Source organism: Zingiber officinale, chromosome 5B (genome assembly GCF_018446385.1).
Source record: "Zingiber officinale cultivar Zhangliang chromosome 5B, Zo_v1.1, whole genome shotgun sequence".
NCBI classification, from domain to species: domain Eukaryota; kingdom Viridiplantae; phylum Streptophyta; class Magnoliopsida; order Zingiberales; family Zingiberaceae; genus Zingiber; species Zingiber officinale.
Window position 1 is genome coordinate 1,711,707 of NC_055995.1, and position 18,023 is coordinate 1,729,729.

General features: G+C 34.8%; 2 protein-coding genes across 3 annotated transcripts in view; one reads left to right on the forward strand and one right to left on the reverse strand.

Annotated features, from left to right (window-relative positions):
* LOC121983884 (DENN domain and WD repeat-containing protein SCD1-like) overlaps positions 1 to 11,995 on the forward strand; it is a 29,869-nt gene extending 17,874 nt beyond the window's left edge. Inside the window, exons 18-31 of one of the 2 annotated variants that reach the window (XM_042536563.1) lie at positions 727 to 884; positions 1,887 to 1,934; positions 2,315 to 2,372; positions 2,455 to 2,538; positions 2,627 to 2,858; positions 2,979 to 3,187; positions 5,120 to 5,184; positions 6,940 to 7,063; positions 7,906 to 8,087; positions 8,171 to 8,242; positions 8,317 to 8,477; positions 8,586 to 8,627; positions 10,590 to 10,801; positions 11,607 to 11,995. In XM_042536563.1, coding sequence (XP_042392497.1) covers positions 727 to 884; positions 1,887 to 1,934; positions 2,315 to 2,372; positions 2,455 to 2,538; positions 2,627 to 2,858; positions 2,979 to 3,187; positions 5,120 to 5,184; positions 6,940 to 7,063; positions 7,906 to 8,087; positions 8,171 to 8,242; positions 8,317 to 8,477; positions 8,586 to 8,627; positions 10,590 to 10,801; positions 11,607 to 11,702 — 1,743 coding nt within the window. In that variant the 3' untranslated portion in view covers positions 11,703 to 11,995. Of the gene's footprint in view, positions 1 to 726; positions 885 to 1,886; positions 1,935 to 2,314; positions 2,373 to 2,454; positions 2,539 to 2,626; positions 2,859 to 2,978; positions 3,188 to 5,119; positions 5,185 to 5,303; positions 5,378 to 6,939; positions 7,064 to 7,905; positions 8,088 to 8,170; positions 8,243 to 8,316; positions 8,478 to 8,585; positions 8,628 to 10,589; positions 10,802 to 11,606 lie in introns of those variants that run through there. The other variant, XM_042536564.1, reaches the window with a different exon arrangement.
* A 3,979-nt stretch (positions 11,996 to 15,974) lies between these two features.
* Positions 15,975 to 17,909, reverse strand: LOC121987194 (putative transcription factor bHLH041). The gene is made up of 4 exons (XM_042541091.1): positions 17,684 to 17,909; positions 17,146 to 17,580; positions 16,540 to 16,917; positions 15,975 to 16,221 (listed from the first exon to the last, which is right to left on the reverse strand). Exons 1-4 carry the CDS (start codon positions 17,738 to 17,740, stop codon positions 16,129 to 16,131), a joined length of 963 nt encoding a protein of 320 aa, XP_042397025.1. The 5' UTR covers positions 17,741 to 17,909; the 3' UTR covers positions 15,975 to 16,128.
* Positions 17,910 to 18,023: the final 114 nt, after the last annotated feature.

Sequence of the window (18,023 nt, forward strand, 5' to 3'; positions counted from 1 at the left end):
GTTGTAATATAGTTTCATCGGCACAGCAGAGGCACTACTCAACTTGGTCATCAATTGTTTGAGCCAAACAAACTCACATGTGAGATAGCCATGCCCTTGTATTCTACCTGTGAACTAAATTTGATCATCACACTTTGTTTCTTACTCTAACAAGATATCGGATTGTCTCATAGAAAACACAATAGATTAATATGGGTTGCCTAGTTGTCTGAGAACTTGTCCAAACTTCACATGCCTACCTTATAATCAAAAGATGGCCACAATCACAATACAAGTGATAATTTCTTCCAGCATTGTTGTGGTATTGCAGAGTCTGCATTGATGATTCCTTCTAATGATCATGATATAAAGCCTCAAGAAATTGTCTGATGACACTTAAGGACAAATGAGAAGTCAAATTAGTGGCACTGAACTTGCAATTTTCCAACTAATCTCATGTACCTTGGATTAGATTATCCACAATATGGAGACATGGGCTCCACATTTAGACCTATGGGGTGTGCTAATAGGCTTAACTTCTGTTGTTGAGATGTCAAGTTGGTGGCACTGAAGTGCTTCCAATCAGACAGTTAAAAGATGATTATTGCTTTGATTAGCTTAGCTACTTTGATCTTTAATAATCATTCATTACTTCTATATGCTGCTATTTACAATTGCTTGCAGATTGCAACTACCATATAAACATTTTATTTAACTTAAATACTTAAGTTGTAAATATTTGCCCAGCTCAAAACTGCTATAAACCGAGCTTCCTCTCGAAATGACATTGCTACCATCAGAGATGCTCTTGAAGTATCTGCTGAAATGTATAGAAAGGATTCCAACAATGTTCCAGATTATGTTCAACGCCATCTTCTATCTCTCTGCATTTGGGATGAGCTACGGTATTTAGTTTTATGAACCATTATTTGAGCTACTTGAACAAATACAGCAGTAGAGTTTTTGAATGGTTTTTATAGCTATACAGAAACATGATATCCAATTATTATTCCAATTCTAATATGGATAAAAATTCAAGTAATTTCAAATAGTTTTTTTACACAATTAACATATATCTAATAGTCTGTCTAATACTTTAAACCAGTAGGTTTGAATTGACATTGCATAGTTCTTGATATTGATGTGGTACAGCTTTTATCCTGGATTCAAATTTCTATTTAATTTGGATAGTACCCAAAAAAACATAAGAATGATCTTTTGATTGATGTCAGTTAGTGATTCTTTATCATGTGTGCAGAAGAGTTCCATTATAATCTTATTGCAATTAAACAATCTTTCTGTTGCATTCTATTTCTTCTAGTACTACATTCTCTCTAAAACCAGCATCAACCTGACTAAATGATTTGTATTAGGTAATTTCTTGCATAAACCAATATAAATTTTATTTTGCATAATAGATAGAAGGTGATGATATGGCATAAATATCTGATTGCATGTTTTGTTACTGTCATTTTATCTTGTAATGTATCTGAGAAACTGCTTAATGTAATGAATGGAAGATGAGTTGAGTCGCATGAACCAGTTGCTCAACCATTCATAATGAACGGAGGGTAGGAAATAGTTCATATTCTTATTTATGAGTCTAGGACATTTTATTCATTTTGAAGGTCTCACAGTTTTCATATAATATCTGAAGTGGTAATGTTATTAAAAAGGGGATTCGGAAGGTTTTCAGGTCAGCCAAGTAATAATGCCAAGAAGTTGCCTCGTGCAGCAACATTCATTTGGTGTTTATACTTACCAGAATGCCACAAAATTGCATCTTATAGCAATACCCTTAAAGTGTTAATACATGGATTTTAACTAGGCATGCTGTTGTCTAGACGAGAAAAGTCATTCCTATCATCAGTCTTACTTTTAAGTTTGGATTTTCTTTTTCTCTGCAGCTTCTGGGATGCCTATTTTGAGTATCTAATGGAGCAGTCTGCAAACAAGTAGGTTCTGATTCTTCTTGCTAGTAACATCTGGTTTATTTCCTTGGTTCCTGGTTTCTAGTTTTGTTTCTCCAATATGTCTTCATTCAGTTTGAATACAAATCCTTCAACATATAGATGCTTATCTTTGCTCTAAATTTTACTTAAGGAAAGAATGTATCAAAATGTACGTTCAAGTTTCAACCAAGTGTTTTCCTGAAAAATAAGCTTTTCTTGGCTGAGAAAATTTGATAATATAGACACACACTTTTGAACCTTTCTTTCATACAAAAACTTCATGTAAGCCTTCGTCTTTGACGTATTTGCAGAATTATGCATCAAGAATTTTGTTTGTACACTTTGATTTTAAATTTGATAATTTAGTGCCATCATATCTTCAGGTCAGCGAACTATGTAACTTTAGTCACTGCTCAGCTCATTGTAATTGCAACTCACATGGTACCTACTTTTCCTAAACTGGGGTTCTGTGGGTTTCATTTTAATCTCCCTGTTTAATTATGCCTTCTACTTCATCCTGGAGGATGGACTAGGACTTCCTGATTCTGATGCTTGGAACATGATTGAGAAAATTGCGGAGAAAAACAACCTAGGTTACAAACAGCTTGTGAGTTATCATATTTCTTCATCAGCTCTATGAAAATGTTATATCCCTCCTGTTTATCTTGGTTACCACTTATCCATACATTGTTCAGATAAAGCTCAGGGCATTTTTGTCGCATATCCAACAACTTCGGGTGGGTTATTGGGGATTCTCGTCTGGGAAAGGCCAGTCTGTGTCACCATATGGATTGCCCTCGCCTCATTTACAGGATGGAGCAGATGGAAGTCATGAACCTACAGAAGCCTCTGTTGTTGGGCGGAGTTGGGTGCACAGCATGTTTAGCAGAGACAGAAGTATAAGAGCTAATTCTTTTGGCCGAGTTCGTAAGTCGGATGCTCACCATCATGTTTTGTAAAGACGAAAATACCAAGCTGTGTTGGAGTTGTACTTGATCTGCTAAATAATATAAGGTATCTCACAATTCTACATGCTTTCTTTATCAGTTTCCAGTGATGGCACAAAGACTGGTGCTGATTCTGCAAAGGGAGACGTTACTCCTGGGCAGAAGAAACTTCAGTCCAGCATGCGCATACTAAAAGGTCATACAGGCGCTATCACTGCTCTTCACTGTGTTACAAGACGGGAAGTTTGGGATCTTGTTGGTGACCGTGAAGATGCTGGTTTTTTCATCAGTGGAAGCACTGATTGCTTGGTTGGTTTGAATACTAAGTGTTGTTTCATACTATTATAATTTTAGTGCTTACTAGTAAAATGCTGATCCTAATATGATAACCAAAACATATCCAATTAAATGTTATAACAGATAGCAGAACCAAAAGTCCTACCAAAAGAATGCTATCTTATATCCAATTTGTACAAATGACACCTTAGTAAAGCTACAACTCTATAACAAGACATCAACCAACCTAGGATGGCTTTCAAGGGTTCAACCTTCCATAACTTAAAGAGAAACGTTCACGTCTGATGATCAACTCGCAAAAGGCTGATCTAAAGCTCACTTTTGGAGATTGAAAAGAAAAGAAGAAGAATAAGCTACTTACAACCTTGCTACTCACCACCTCTATCGCTCATGGTTTGGGAGAAAAAGAACAAAAAAGAAGAGGAAAAAGCTCATCTCAAGGAAGGTTGGTTGCTACACATGACTAGAGAGGAAGAATTCCTCACAGTCGCTTTAGAAAGGAAAATGAAAGAGAAGTATTTCTGCTCCTTTGTTTGTGGTTGGTGCTTGTCCGAGAGAGAGCCATTGCAAATCTTGCTCGATCGTCGATTAGCTTGGAGGAGAAACCACCAGAACTTGAGTATCGAAGAAAGGAGAACTTATATTGCAGCTATGATTAGAGAAAAATGGAGAACTGTGATCACATTAGAGGATAGGGAGGAAGAAATCACTAGGCGGGAGAGATAAAGATTGGCTGTTACAGCTATTGACAGAAGAAACCTAATCAAAACTGGGCTTCTTCCACTGAACCTGATCAAATTATCTTGAGCTAACCTTGGATAATGCAAATTCTTCTAATTTGAATTGAAAACAAACCGAAGTTGAATCCAATTTAACCAACTTACTCCATTAACTTTCCAATTAAAACCCCTGTTAATCCTAATTGGTTTGATGTAGCATTAATTAGCCATTAAAAACACAATTAATCCTAATTTAACAGGAAATAAGATAAAATACAAGGTATGCAACAGGAATGGTATGTTTTTCCATGCCAACCAAAATGGAATAGCATTTCAGTGCATGGTAGATACTAATTCATGAGTACATCTTAAACCTAATGATAACTGACCTTGATATACTTGGTTCATTCATTGAAGATTTGGTTGTGAGCAATGTAAATAGCTGCTCAAATGTCACAGTACAAGCTCAGGTTCAGTGAAGCAGAAGTTATTCATTTATAAGTTGTTAAACACGACAACTCAGTGACACTATGAACTATAGCATGACTCTCTCCTTTATCATTGTATCTTTGCATTTATAATTTGTTTCTTCCTCCTCCAAATTAGTGAATTTACTACCAGCAAATATTTAATATTCAGATTGTTGGATGTCTATCCAGATGTTGACCTCTATCTTCAAAGAAACCTGTCCTATTAGACATCATCATTGTCAAAAACATCAATAAGTTTGTTCCCAGAGTATATGCTGACCAACAAACAAAGATGTATTGTGTCTAGTAAAAGATAAACTTCACTAGCAACTTCCGTTAGTGTTGTTTACTTGATTTTAGCATCTTATATTTATCATGCCTTCTTTTTTATTAGCTCTTGGGTCACAATTTTTTTAGTTTTACTACTAGTAGCCACATCCTATATGCTTACTAAGGTAGATGTGCATAAAAAAAGGGAAGAAGCATGTAGGAGCTCTCATATCATATTATACAATGCAAGAAAATAGGAAGTTCTATTTTAAGTGGTGCAAGATTAATAATGACATCTGTAAAAACATGTGCTTTCCAAATCCCTTCGATCATGATTTCACTCTGGTTGCTTTATATAATTAACTCTGCAGGTCCTGCTTCTGTTTGTTTTGAAGGGAAACAGTCAATTTATTGGTTCCTTTTTCTTCACGTGGATTTGGATCACAAGATCCCTTTCTGAATATGTGATGCCTATATTCTTGCAGGTTAAGATTTGGGATCCTAGTCTACGTGGCTCTGAACTTAAAACAACACTCAAGGGGCACACTGGGTAATAGTCTAATTTACCCTAAAGAATCTTGTTTTATCATCCGTATTTTTACTTATTCCAAGTTGTTAAAAAATGATTTGATTTGTTCGAAATATGCTTTGAATTTTGTGTTGTGCCAGGCAACAGTTAACTGGTCATGACAAGTCATTATAGCATAGAACTCTTTATCCAACACATGATTCCACTAATCTAGGTATCATCCGAACATCAATTCTTAGAGTTTTGTTAATTGTGATTTAGCATTAAATAATTATTTGGTTTAGAAACAATAGTAGTATTTTAAATTCTGATGAATGAGATACTACTTCCCATATCTTGAAGTAATTGAAAGGGAAAATTATTATCTTATTTGTAAAAAGGGAACAACTAACATGATAACTAGATGTAGAATATGGGACTAAACTCATGACTAGTAATAACTCTAATCACTAATTCTATTCATAAAATTAATTTAACTAAAGTGATTTGAAGCAACAATCAGAGGACCCTTGTAAAGGAAGACGGAACTCTAAGTGCTTTTTTACAATTATGAAATTTTGGAGGATATTGTCAAGGTTTAAAATATTTATATTGAAATCGGTTTCAGGCCTTGACAGGATCCCGTCCGTATAAGTACCGACAATGTGGACACATAACATAGATTGGCATTGATTAGCTACGCTGATCTGGTAGTCTAGTGAAAGGGGGGCAAATAGGGAAGAAGAAGAAGATGACTAAGAAGAATTAGAAGGGGAAAAATAAGAAAAAGAAGGCTTATATGTGTTGGTTGTCCACCCACTGCTAGGGTTTGCGATTTCTACGAGAATACCAGTTCATCCATCATTCCATTGATTGCCTTATGAAGATGTTTCTTCCCTAAAATGAATATTGTTTTGAAATAGGCTTCAACATCATGCCGTTGTTCCAAGTTAATCAATTTCTCAAGGTTGCTCTGTAATGATGTCTCTGCATGATTATTATCTTGTTCCTCTCCTTTTTGTTGCTCCTAGTTAGTGCTAACCGACGTCACCTCACACTGTCACACAGTACACTGATGGCACCTACATAATCTTGTTGCGGTGAGTCACCAAATGAGACCTTAAACCTATATATTTAATGGTAAGAAAACAATAAGAATTAGTACTTGTCAGTTTTGTATCTATCTGAGGTATATACTTTCAGTATGAATGAATTCAAGTATTGGACGGACATCACTTATTTCCAACCTGATCTAAACCTGAAACTTTTGATGAGTCATTATGGGACTCAGATGCTATTGTTTTTTGGCACAAACATAGTTCTTAATGACAACAATATTATTTGTTGGATAGGTAAACAACACTTCTTGTAGGCCAGTTAGCTCCCAAAAAAATAAATGGCATATTTATACGCCTGCACGCAGGCTTCTATCTTGTGCAGGTCCCTGCTGTGTCTGTTCAAGCACATTTCAATCTGTATGTAAAGATCAGAAAATCATCTTTGATAATTCTTGCTCCATTCCTAGCTAGACCCAAATTTCACTCATAATTCAGAGAGAGTTCATTATTTTTTAAGCAAAACCTATGTTTGCATGCAAGGTGGTCAGTTTTTCTATGTTCCATTTTGTAAGAAGTATGATGGTCAAATTCCTTTGCGATTTTTATTTCTCAACCTTCAGTTGCAATGTACTCAATATTTAAGTTTGCTTCTCATTCTATGAGATATTTCACTTGCTTAGGACTTTCAGGTGGTCATTTCTACATAAACATTCATCTATAACATTTTTGTTTCCTGCAGGCCTGTACGTGCAATTAATTCTGATCGGAGTAAAGTGGTATCAGGATCTGATGATTATTCTATCATAGTTTGGGATAAGCAAACTTCTCAGATTCTGGAAGAACTAAAGGGCCATGAAGCACCGGTATTTTAGTGATTTATGAACTGATTATGCAAATAAAATAACCGTGGCCATAGACGTGCTTATGCTTATCCTTTTGAATCTCTTACATAAGAGGGTCTCTGATTTTGCAAAGTCACACAAGTTTGGTATGGTATATAACCCTGCTGGCTAATTTTAGGCCTCGATACCTTAGAACATCAGCATCAGCTTCATTGCCATAAAATTACACAGAAACTATTACTTCGAACTGTAATATTAAAAAAAATCTGGAATACATGACGTGTTAACATGCCAGCTCAGAATATGATTCTTAATTTGTTAACTTCCCAACTCATAATATATTTCTGTATTTCTCATTCACAAGTGTGTCAGCACATTTTGCCTAGCATGTTATACCATATTGTACCTTCTCACTGTACAAAGAGATTCTGAAGTACCAGCAGAGTCTGTTTTAGAATAATGCATAAAATTGAAACAATTTGTTAAATTCCCAGTTCGATCTAGCCCAACCTACCACAAGACTAGTTTTTTTTAGAAAAAAAAATTCCAAAAGCTTAAAATAAGCACTAAATAACCCAGTTTAATCAATAATGTTTTGACCTGAAAACTAAGATTTGAGTCACAATTCAAAAATATTTGTCAGGTCTGGTTGAGGTCAGATCACATCATGAACTTAGTTGGGTCGTGGTTCTTGGGTTCTTTCAGAAGCACAAAAAATTCAGAACCAACTAATCTCCTATTTAACACGTCTCTTAATATTTGGGCTTGACACCTTGAACAGCAAAACTAGATTACACAACTGAGCTGCTTGGGATGTTGCTTAATTAGTTGATGTTTGAGCTAATCTTTTTTGAACTCCATAGGTCAGTTGTGTCCGGATGCTTTCTGGAGAACGCGTTTTGACTGCTGCACATGATGGTACTGTGAAGATGTGGGATGTCAGAACTGATACTTGTGTTGCGACAGTTGGTCGCTGTTCAAATGCTGTTCTTTGCATGGAATATGATGATTCCACAGGGATATTAGCAGCAGCTGGAAGAGATGTGTACGTGATGCACAAAGCATTCTAATGATGTTACTTGTCAACAAAGATAGTGTGATGAGTTTTTGATATGTTCACTTTCTCAGGGTAGCAAATATTTGGGATATACGTGCTGGCAGACAAATGCAAAAACTTGTTGGCCACACTAAATGGATTCGGTAACCTGGGAGGAGATATAACTTGTATCATCTTTGTTTTTCTTTCTATTGATTGAGTCACCATATCTTATCAGGTCATTACGGATGGTAGGAGACACCATACTTACTGGAAGTGATGATTGGACGGCTAGTACATGGTCTGTTTCACGTGGAACATGTGAAGCAGTTTTGTCTTGTCATACTGGTCCGATTCTCTGTGTGGAATACTCACCATCTGATAAAGGAGTTATTACCGGTTTGTCATTTCTGCTTTTTTATATTCAAATCTTTTGTTCAGTGTATTATCAGTCAAATACCATTTAGTATTTGTGAATTGTTATGGTACTGTCTTGGTTCTTTTCAGGTTCAACTGACGGTCTTATAAAATTTTGGGAAAATGAAGAAGGTAAGGACAGTTTGATTTGCATTTTCCCATTCAATTTTTTCCAATGCTGTATTTTTATTACCATTTATTGATCAATGAATATACCTTTTTATTCATGGCAACTTGTAGATAATCAAATTGCTCATGAACATGTACAAGCTATCCCAAGATGATCCAAATCATGGAATATGGCGTGTTCCTTTTTTCATGCAATTCTTATAGTGTTGCATTTCTATTACCATTTGATCACTGGTAGTCGGAAGTAAAAATCCTATATGATAAATCTAATCAAATAACACTATTCTGTATATTGTGAGAGGAGATGCAAAGTGATACACCACAAATTCAAATATTCATTAGAGGGTAGTTAGTTTGTTACATCATTTTGAAAAATGAGAAACTCCAGAATGGCTAATGTATTTTTTTTTTTTTTTGTGATTTTGATGTTTGATTCAGTTGTGTGACATTGTAAGTTCATAATTTCTTGGAGAGAATTTCATCACAAATAAAATTGAAATCATCTATGTTCATAGAAGACTGGATTTAGTCACAATCTAGATGGTTTGCACCAAACTTTTCCTTCAAGGGTTAGTGGACATTATTTCTTACACTTAGTGAGCCATTACTTGATACTGAATCCGTCTTCTGAAGAAGTTACTATGCTTCACTTTTCTAGACAACCATGGTACCTATAAAATATATGTTGGTCATAATATATGTAAGTTATTAAAATGTAAATTCATGCAGTAGATACTCAGCGCACTGTCTAATGCCTAGGCTGTAGGAAAAAAAAAATTAAAATAGGAAATAAAAGCATTAAATTAAGAATGATATATATGTGTGTGTGTAACTCATTCTTAATCAACCAATGCAATGTAAGTTTATAATTACAAATAGGCATGCCATAAGTAAACACTAAGCACAAAAAACTGAACATTTAATATTTCACATTGCAATTAAGAAAAATAAACCACAAAAATTTAAAAAAAAAAACGAACTTTCTTAGTGTATTGCAATTGAAATTTAATTATAAAGGAGAAAAAAAAGATAAGAAAAAAGAGCACACTTATGGAAGACAAGGAAGAAAAGATAGCCAAGAAAATGACCAAAAATTAGTATAGGCTATTAGGCTGTCGATATTTAGTGGAAAAGGGGAAGTGAAAATCATGTGGGATGGGAGGATCAAGCGAACAATAAGTATTATAAGTATTGGATTCACCAATGAGGAGAATTAAGTTTGGTTTTTAATATCTCAAATCAACCAACAATTTATTGAGAAAAATCTTCTTTTTTTTTTTTCTGTTGACCTACTTTCACCACCTTGGTTATCAAAGCAGTCTACCTAGATCACTATTTAAAAGAGCCGTTTAGCAAGGATCACATAGCAACTAGACGAAGCAATCCCTTGCCAAAATGTGTAGGCAGATCCGCAGATGCCTAACCATGGGTTAGATATGACAGTGCAGGCCTATGCTCCACCCTCACTCCCCTTCATTATGTAAAAATTCTTCCATCCCACTTGCAGAAATGTCTTTTCCCTCACATGTCCCTTGCAAAGATAAAGATCTCCTGGATGTCCCCAAGCAGCCACACTACTCAGCAAGCCCCAGGACTCCTCCTTTCTCTTCTCCGGCATCCCCTCACTTGGATCTTCCTCAATCTGTGATGCTAGCATCGAATTAGAGGTGGATAAGTTGCTGCAGCAAATTGGTTACCTATTTGAAACGGAGGAGATGAGCACAAAGGCAGCAGCATTATCATATTATCTATAATTTACAACTGAGCTACTTAATGAAATAATAATTTCCTTCATAGACCTTTTAATTTTCAAATACATAGAGGCACAATACTATGTTGTTAAATATGACAAACCAGTGATGACAAATGGTGATCATGGAATTTCCATGTTGACAATTTAGCACCTATGTTCAGAATGGAAATTTTTATATTATCTCATCTGTTGTTTTTCATCTCTACTTGCAGGACGAATGCGATGTGTTAAAAATTTGACCTTGCATTCTTCTTCTATTGTATCAATCACTGCTGGAGAACATTGGCTGGGCATTGGAGCAGCCGACAATTCCATGTCCCTTTTCCATCGTCCTCAGGAAAGACTAGGTGGTGGTTTCTCCAGCACAGGAGCCAAGACCACTGGTTGGCAACTGTATAGAACTCCTCAAAAAACAGTTGCTATGGTATGTTCACATCACATTCAATTTTATTTGGGTAAAGATTAATAAATGAACATGTCTAGCGACTTTTGCGGAGAAGAATTATCAAATGCATTAAAAAAAAATCAATCTTGCCAATCCAGGGAAAATTTTATTCATTTTAAATCTTGAATGGGAAAATCTTGCTGGCGTACCTCACTTATTTGTTGTTACTATGATAATTGTGTTGTTACTATGATAATTGTTCCTAGTTGCCGAGGTTATAGAATGTCAAGGTTACATGATTTACCACTGTGAAAGGTGGTTTCTACCTAAATCTATTAGTGGCTTATTATATAATTCAAGGTAGTCATTTTACCAACAAAAATTTAAAAGGAAAAGATTTAGGTGTGATCACATTTCTCAAACAAAAAATAAACAAATAAAAGGTTTAGATGAGATCAGATTTCTTAAATCAGTAGTAGTAGGAAGCAAAGGTTGATCAACAATCAGCATTTCAGTTTGTCAAAACATTCCTTCTTATGTTCCGATTCAATCTTCTTAGGGTGGGTCTCAGGTCCTGTAGAAGCTAAACATTGTAATACCTAGAATCCGGGAAACAAGATAAAAAATTCACAAGATAAAATGATTAAAAAAAATATTAAATCCACGAGACAATAATTAACGACCTTGAGAGAGTATATTCACCTGAAGTTTGTGTATGAATTTTACTAAAACTTTTAGTTCTTTCATCTGCTAAATGATTTAGAGCCTTCACTAGTATGAGACATTTTAATCTGTTCTTTTAATCCCTTATAATTTAGTTTCTTTATTCATTGTTTTGTATCAGGTACGCTGTGTATCTTCTGACCTCGATAGGAAAAGGATATGCAGTGGTGGCCGCAATGGACTACTCCGACTTTGGGAAGCCACCATTAATATCTAATATTTTTCCAAATTCTCAATTAGATTATACACGGACAAAAATGCAGACATGTTTTGTACGAAAATTGTGTATTTGGGTATGATTTTTTTTTGTTGCTTCTTTATTGCAGTTATCGTAATTCTTTGGACTAGCATTTAAGTTTAGGATAGGGTTGTTTCTTATCATTTTCTCTTGAATGTTTTGGTTCCCATGTAGTGATTTTTCTGTAGTTTGTAACTAAACTCATACGGTGAATCTACCACTGTTTGCTAAATAATATGCTGTCTTTCCTGCAGCTATGCAGAGATTTATCATGTCTTGTTAGTTCGAAACAAACGTTTGCTATTTAAAAGCGTAGGTCAAGATAAACCTCTAAAATATTTGTTTGTTTAAGTTCACTATTTGCTTGTTTGAGTTGGGTGGTAATATGATTCTAGCGTCTACCCCTAAACATGTTTTAAATATTAAAAATGTCATTAGAAATGTGTAATTATGCTTGCATATATAATATCAGTCGATAGAGAGAAATATATTTGATCAATGGTGTTAATCTAATATTGGAATATTGGAGTGTCAGGTAATCTAGTGACCATTTTTATACGTAAAAAAAAAAAATTGGTTGATTTTCTTTTTAAAATTTAATTTTGCTCATGACGATCGGTCATGGTCGATTTTAAGTCCGGATAAAAGAGGGTTGTGTTAGGTTGTTAGCCAACATTAAAATTATAGTAAATATTCAATGAATGGATCAATTAAACTATTGTGCTAATGTTAGATTGTTCTTCGGAAGGAATATGTTATAAGATCCAACTGTAACATCTCAGTAAAGATCGCTACATCTCTAGAATTCGGGTATAATATATGCTAAATATGCAAGAGTTCGTGTTACAGGATCCGACTGTAACGTCTCAGCAAGGACCGTTACATCTCCATGAGAACTTAGTGTAGTGTTAAATAAGTAAAAGTTCTCACATTATAGTTTGGATAAGAACAAATATGATAGAAAAATTAATAATTTAATATTTGGAACATAGAACATAGGAACTCTCACTAGTAAATCAATGGAGGTAGTAGATATGATGATTAGATGAAAAATTAGTAGTATTTTGTGTGTACAAGAGATAAAATGGATATGCGAGAAGGCAAAGATGATAGAGAACTTGAGTTTTAAATTATAGTACATTGGAAAGAGTAAAGCAATAAATGGAGTGAGTATTATTGTAGATAGTTTGTTAAAGGATGAAGTTGTAGGAGTAGTTAGAAAAGGAGATAGAATTATAGCCCTTAAGATAATAGTGACAAAAGAAACTATGAACATAATTAGCGTATATGCACCACAAGTAGGATTAGATGAAACTACCAAATCAAGGTTTTGGGACGACTTAGATGAAATATTACAAAATATTCCACCAAATGAAATGATTTTAATAGGAAGTGTTCTAAATGGACATGTCGGAGTAAAAATGAGAAATATAAGAGGGAACATGAGAGTTATGGGTTTGGAATGAGAAATGAGGAAGGGAAAACTATATTAGATTTTGCGATAGCATATGACCTTATATTAGCCAATATGTTTTTTAAGAAAAGAGAAGAACACTTAGTCACATTCAAAAGTGGGAATAATAAATCGCAAATTGACTTTTTTATGGTTAGGAAGAATGATAGAAAGATTTGTAAAGATTGCAAAGTCATCCCTGTATAAAGCTTAACTACCTAACATGAGTTAGTAGTGTTGGATATACGCCTCAAACATAGTATCAATAGAAAGAAAATATATACAATTCCTAGAATTAAGTGGTGGAAGTTAAAGGATGGGAAGCAAAATATATTTAAGGAGAAGATAGAAGTACAAGTATTAAGTGAAATATACGATGACTCTAATACAACATGGGATAAGATGGTATCGAAGTTGAAAATAGCAGCTAAGAGTATACTCGGTGAATCAAAGGGACATGTACCACTAAGTAAGGAATCTTGGTAGTGGAATGAGAAAGTACAAGAGAAAGTGAAGGAAAAACGAATAGCTTATAAGGAATTATATATTTATAAGAACGAGGAAAACTTTTAAAAAATATACAATAGCTAAGAAAGAAACTAAGAAAGTAGTGAGTGAAACAAAAAATGAAACTTTTGAATGATTATATCAAAAATTAGATATAAAAGAAGGAGAAAGAGACATTTATAGAATAACTAAAGTGAGAGAAAGGAAAACAAGATATCTTAGCCAAATAAAATGTATTAAAGATGATGTAATAGGGTATTAATAAACGATGGAGAAATAAAAGAGCGGTGGAAAATGTATTTTTATCAACTTTTTAATGAAGGTTTAGGTGACCAACTTAACTTAGGTAATTTAAGCAGGTCAAATGAGCATAGAAATTTTAATTTTTATTGTATAATTCAAACTTCAGAAGTAAATCAAACTTTAAATGAGATGCACGATGGAAAAGTCGTTGGACCAGATGATATTTTGATAGAGGTATGGAAGTGCTTAGGGAAACAAGGTATTGAATGACTTATAAAATTATTTAACATGATATTGAAAATAAAAAAAAATGTCTGATCAATGGAGGATAAGTACTATAGTTTCCTTATATAAGACCAAGGGAGACGTACAAAATTGTGCAAACTATAGGAGTATTAAACTAATGAGTCATACTATAAAATTTTAGAAAAAAAAAATAATAGAAAAGAGATTAAGGAAAGAAACCATAGTGACCGAAAATTAATTTGGGTTCATGCTGGAAAGTCGACAATAGAAATTATACATCTTCCTAGACAATTAATTGAAAAATATTGGGAGAAAAAACAAAATCTACACATGGTATTCATTGACTTAGAAAATCCTTATGATAGAGTTCCAAGAGAAATTATATGGAGAATTCTAAAAAAGAGAGGTGTTAGTGTAACATATATTGAACTAATTAAGGATATGTATGAGGATGTAACGACCAGAGCAAAGACTTTAGGCGGAATAACTGAACCATTTTTAATAAAGATAGGGTTACATTAAGGATCAGCTCTAAGTCCCTATCTTTTTACACTAATTATAGACGAACTCACTGCACACATTCAAGACACAGTATCGTGGTGCATATTGTTTGCAGATGATATTATTTTGGTAGATGAAATACGTGAAGGAGTAAATGCTAAACTAGAATCTTGGTCGGAAATATTAGAAGGGAAATGTTTTAAGCTTAGTAGATTAAAAACAAAATATATGGAATTTAAGTTTAGCAATATTAGAATTAATGAGACAATTGTTAGGATAGGAGAGGACGAGTTGCCTGGAACCAAGAGATTTAAATATTTAGGATCATTTTTACAAAACGATGGAGGGATTGAGAAAGATGTATTACATAGAATACAAGTAGGATGATTGAAATGGAGAGGAGCATCGAGTGTTTTATGTGATCGTAAAGTACGTCTTAAACTTAAAGGTAAGTTATATAAAACTGCAGTTAGACTTGTTATGTTATATGAAGCTGAATATTAGATTAAAACTCAAGCATATGAGTAGAAGATGAGAGTTGCAGGGATGAGGATGTTAAGGTGGATGTGTGGACATACGAGGATGGACAAAATAAGAAATAAGAGCATTAGAGAGAAAGTCAGAGTTGCATCTATTGAGGAAAAACTCCGAAAGACACATTTAAGATGGTACGAACATGTACTTAGATGACCAATAAATGCTCTAGTTAGACGATATTAAATTATGATAAATATGCATATCAAACGAGAAAGAGGAAGAAAAAAAAATTATTAAATAATAATAAAATAAGATAAAATAACTTTAAATAATTATTTTAATAACTTGAGATTCAGCTTGACTTAATTACTCTTATCAAATAAGTTTGAATTTAACTCGATTGGTTGATATCCTTACAAAGGAGACCTGCACCATGCAGATTGGCTACCTGTTTAAAAGTTTTTACCAGGATAAGAGAAAAGAACTCTAAAGGCTCCTAAATTATAATAAACTATAAAAATTTACTATAAAATTATTGTATATAATGCACTAGTTATGTAAAAAAAAAAGTGTAACGTTTTTTTTATCCACAATAATGCATGTGGTATCTATATACGTGAATATTTACTTAATAAATTTTAGGATTATTTCTCAATCGATGTAAAATATTTAGTTATGTATTTAACCTCTTTATACAAAGAATTATTATATTAAAATAAATGTCCCCATAATTTACTTTTTTAAAAAGTAAAATCGGACAGTTAAAATGCCAGTTTATCTTAATTTGCTCTAATATAATGACCTCTTAATTAATCTCAATGCCAAACTGTGGAAGACATCATGTTCGCCAAAGATAAATTATCATTCCAATTCTTACATCATTGTTCGGGAAAACAAATTGAAAATGTTACTGGAATACTTATTCTGCAGTTTTTTTTTTATAATTAATCTCAACCTCCTTCATTGCACAATATATACCTACGCCACCAAAAGAGTTTCAACACTTGCGGCAACGCCCCCAACCGCCCTGTTCATGGCTTCCTTGAATAGCGCCTCGTTCCAATCGCACCTCTGCACCACCAAAAGACTCATTAATCATTCACCCATCAACTATAACGGATAAGTCAAGAAATGTAAAGTTCATTTCCTTTTCCTTTCCTTGCAAGTCACTCTTATCGTATATATATATAATAATAAGTAGCTTCATGGAAGGTCCAAATTGGACTGCAGTGGTCCATCCCATCAGCCATGCATGCAACTTGCACTACTCTCCCTAAAATTATTGGCCTTTTCTCCATTGACTTGCTAAACTTATCAGAAACTCTCTCTACTTTCCTCATGCACACAATAATAACCAAGAGAAAATTACTTGGCAACTAGTTTTTGTACCTTAATCTGTAACTTCAGATTGGCTCCTGCAGATATCTGCTGCATCTGTGGGGAGTAGGCACGAGCATCCACTGAAGCTATGCTCACAACCCTCATCCCTCTGAGGCATTCCAGAACATGCAGGATCAAGTTCACAATGTTGCATTCCACTCCCACAGCTATCTTGATGTGGATCTGCTCCAACTGCGAGCGTGGCTCTTCTGAGCCTAATTTCAGGACTTCGACCTGAACGTTGCCCGCCTTGTAGCCCTGATCTGCCATCTCCTTGTTTGGCAGATGTGCTTCCAGTTTTCGGTTCTTCTCCTGAAGCACCAAAATTTGAGCTCTCAGGGTCTTCAAGTAGTTCCTTGCATCGATCAACACCGAAGCTTTATCCTTCTGTAAAAGCACGTCAACAGTGAAGATGATAGAAAAATGTATAGAAGTTAAGTCAAATTATAAAGGACAGTTCGGTGTACGAAATTCCCGTTATATAAGATTTATTATATATAGTCTTACTTTATTTTTTGCAAAAGACTATTTTTAGAATTCGAATTTATGATCTTTTGATCATAAAATAATAATTTTACTGTTACGTCAAGACTCCCCTTCTAGAAGCTAAATTACCTTGGAACTTGGAGGGAGGATCATGCTGAGCCTGTGGAAGCTGTCATTGAGCTTCTCGCGACGCCTCCGTTCCGATACCATGTGCTGCTGATGGCTGCTTGTTGACGGCGGCGGCTCTTGATCGCGCTTTACTCTTCTCAGAAAACAGATAGAGTTCTTTATCATCTTTTGCCCCCACAGGAACTCTTTGGGCTCCTGATAATTCGGAGCCAGAGCAGAGCTGTAAGGCCTAAATGCTCTCTCGTTTAAGTTGTTGAAGTCGGTACAAGCTTCTCGAGCCGGGTTGGACATCGCCGACGTGGAAGAAGAGTTAGCGGACGAGGCGGCGGCGGCGGAAGCGATGACGGCCACCATGGCCGCCATGATCGCCGCCTCGTCACGATCCGCCGGAAACTGCACGCCTTGCAGCTGCCGGCCAAAGCTCATCGGCTTCTCCTGCCAACACAAATATGAAATCGAATTAATCCTCGTCTAAACAGAGCACACGGAACAAATTTTCTCAGTTATTCTCCAACAAATTGGGAAGAACGTAACTCACCTGGTAGATGAATTGTTCTTGTTCTAGTGAATCAAGAGCTCTGATCATGGAATGCATGGAGAGTCTAGTCGATCAGTGGAATATAATGTAAATTGGAACTTGTAGATGGAAATATTTGTGGAGTGGCTGAGCTTTATTTCTTGTGTTTACAAGAAACGGTGGTTTAACAGATCGAACTGAAAAGAGATTAATTTACACTGAAACTCTTATTAGGATTTGAGCATCAGCAAACCTTTTCCTTTTTTCATGTTTCTTTCTTGCTTTAAGCTAATTAGGACAAGACGGAGTCGTCCACTGACTGAGTCCATGAAGTGGACAAATTTGATTTACAGAAATATAT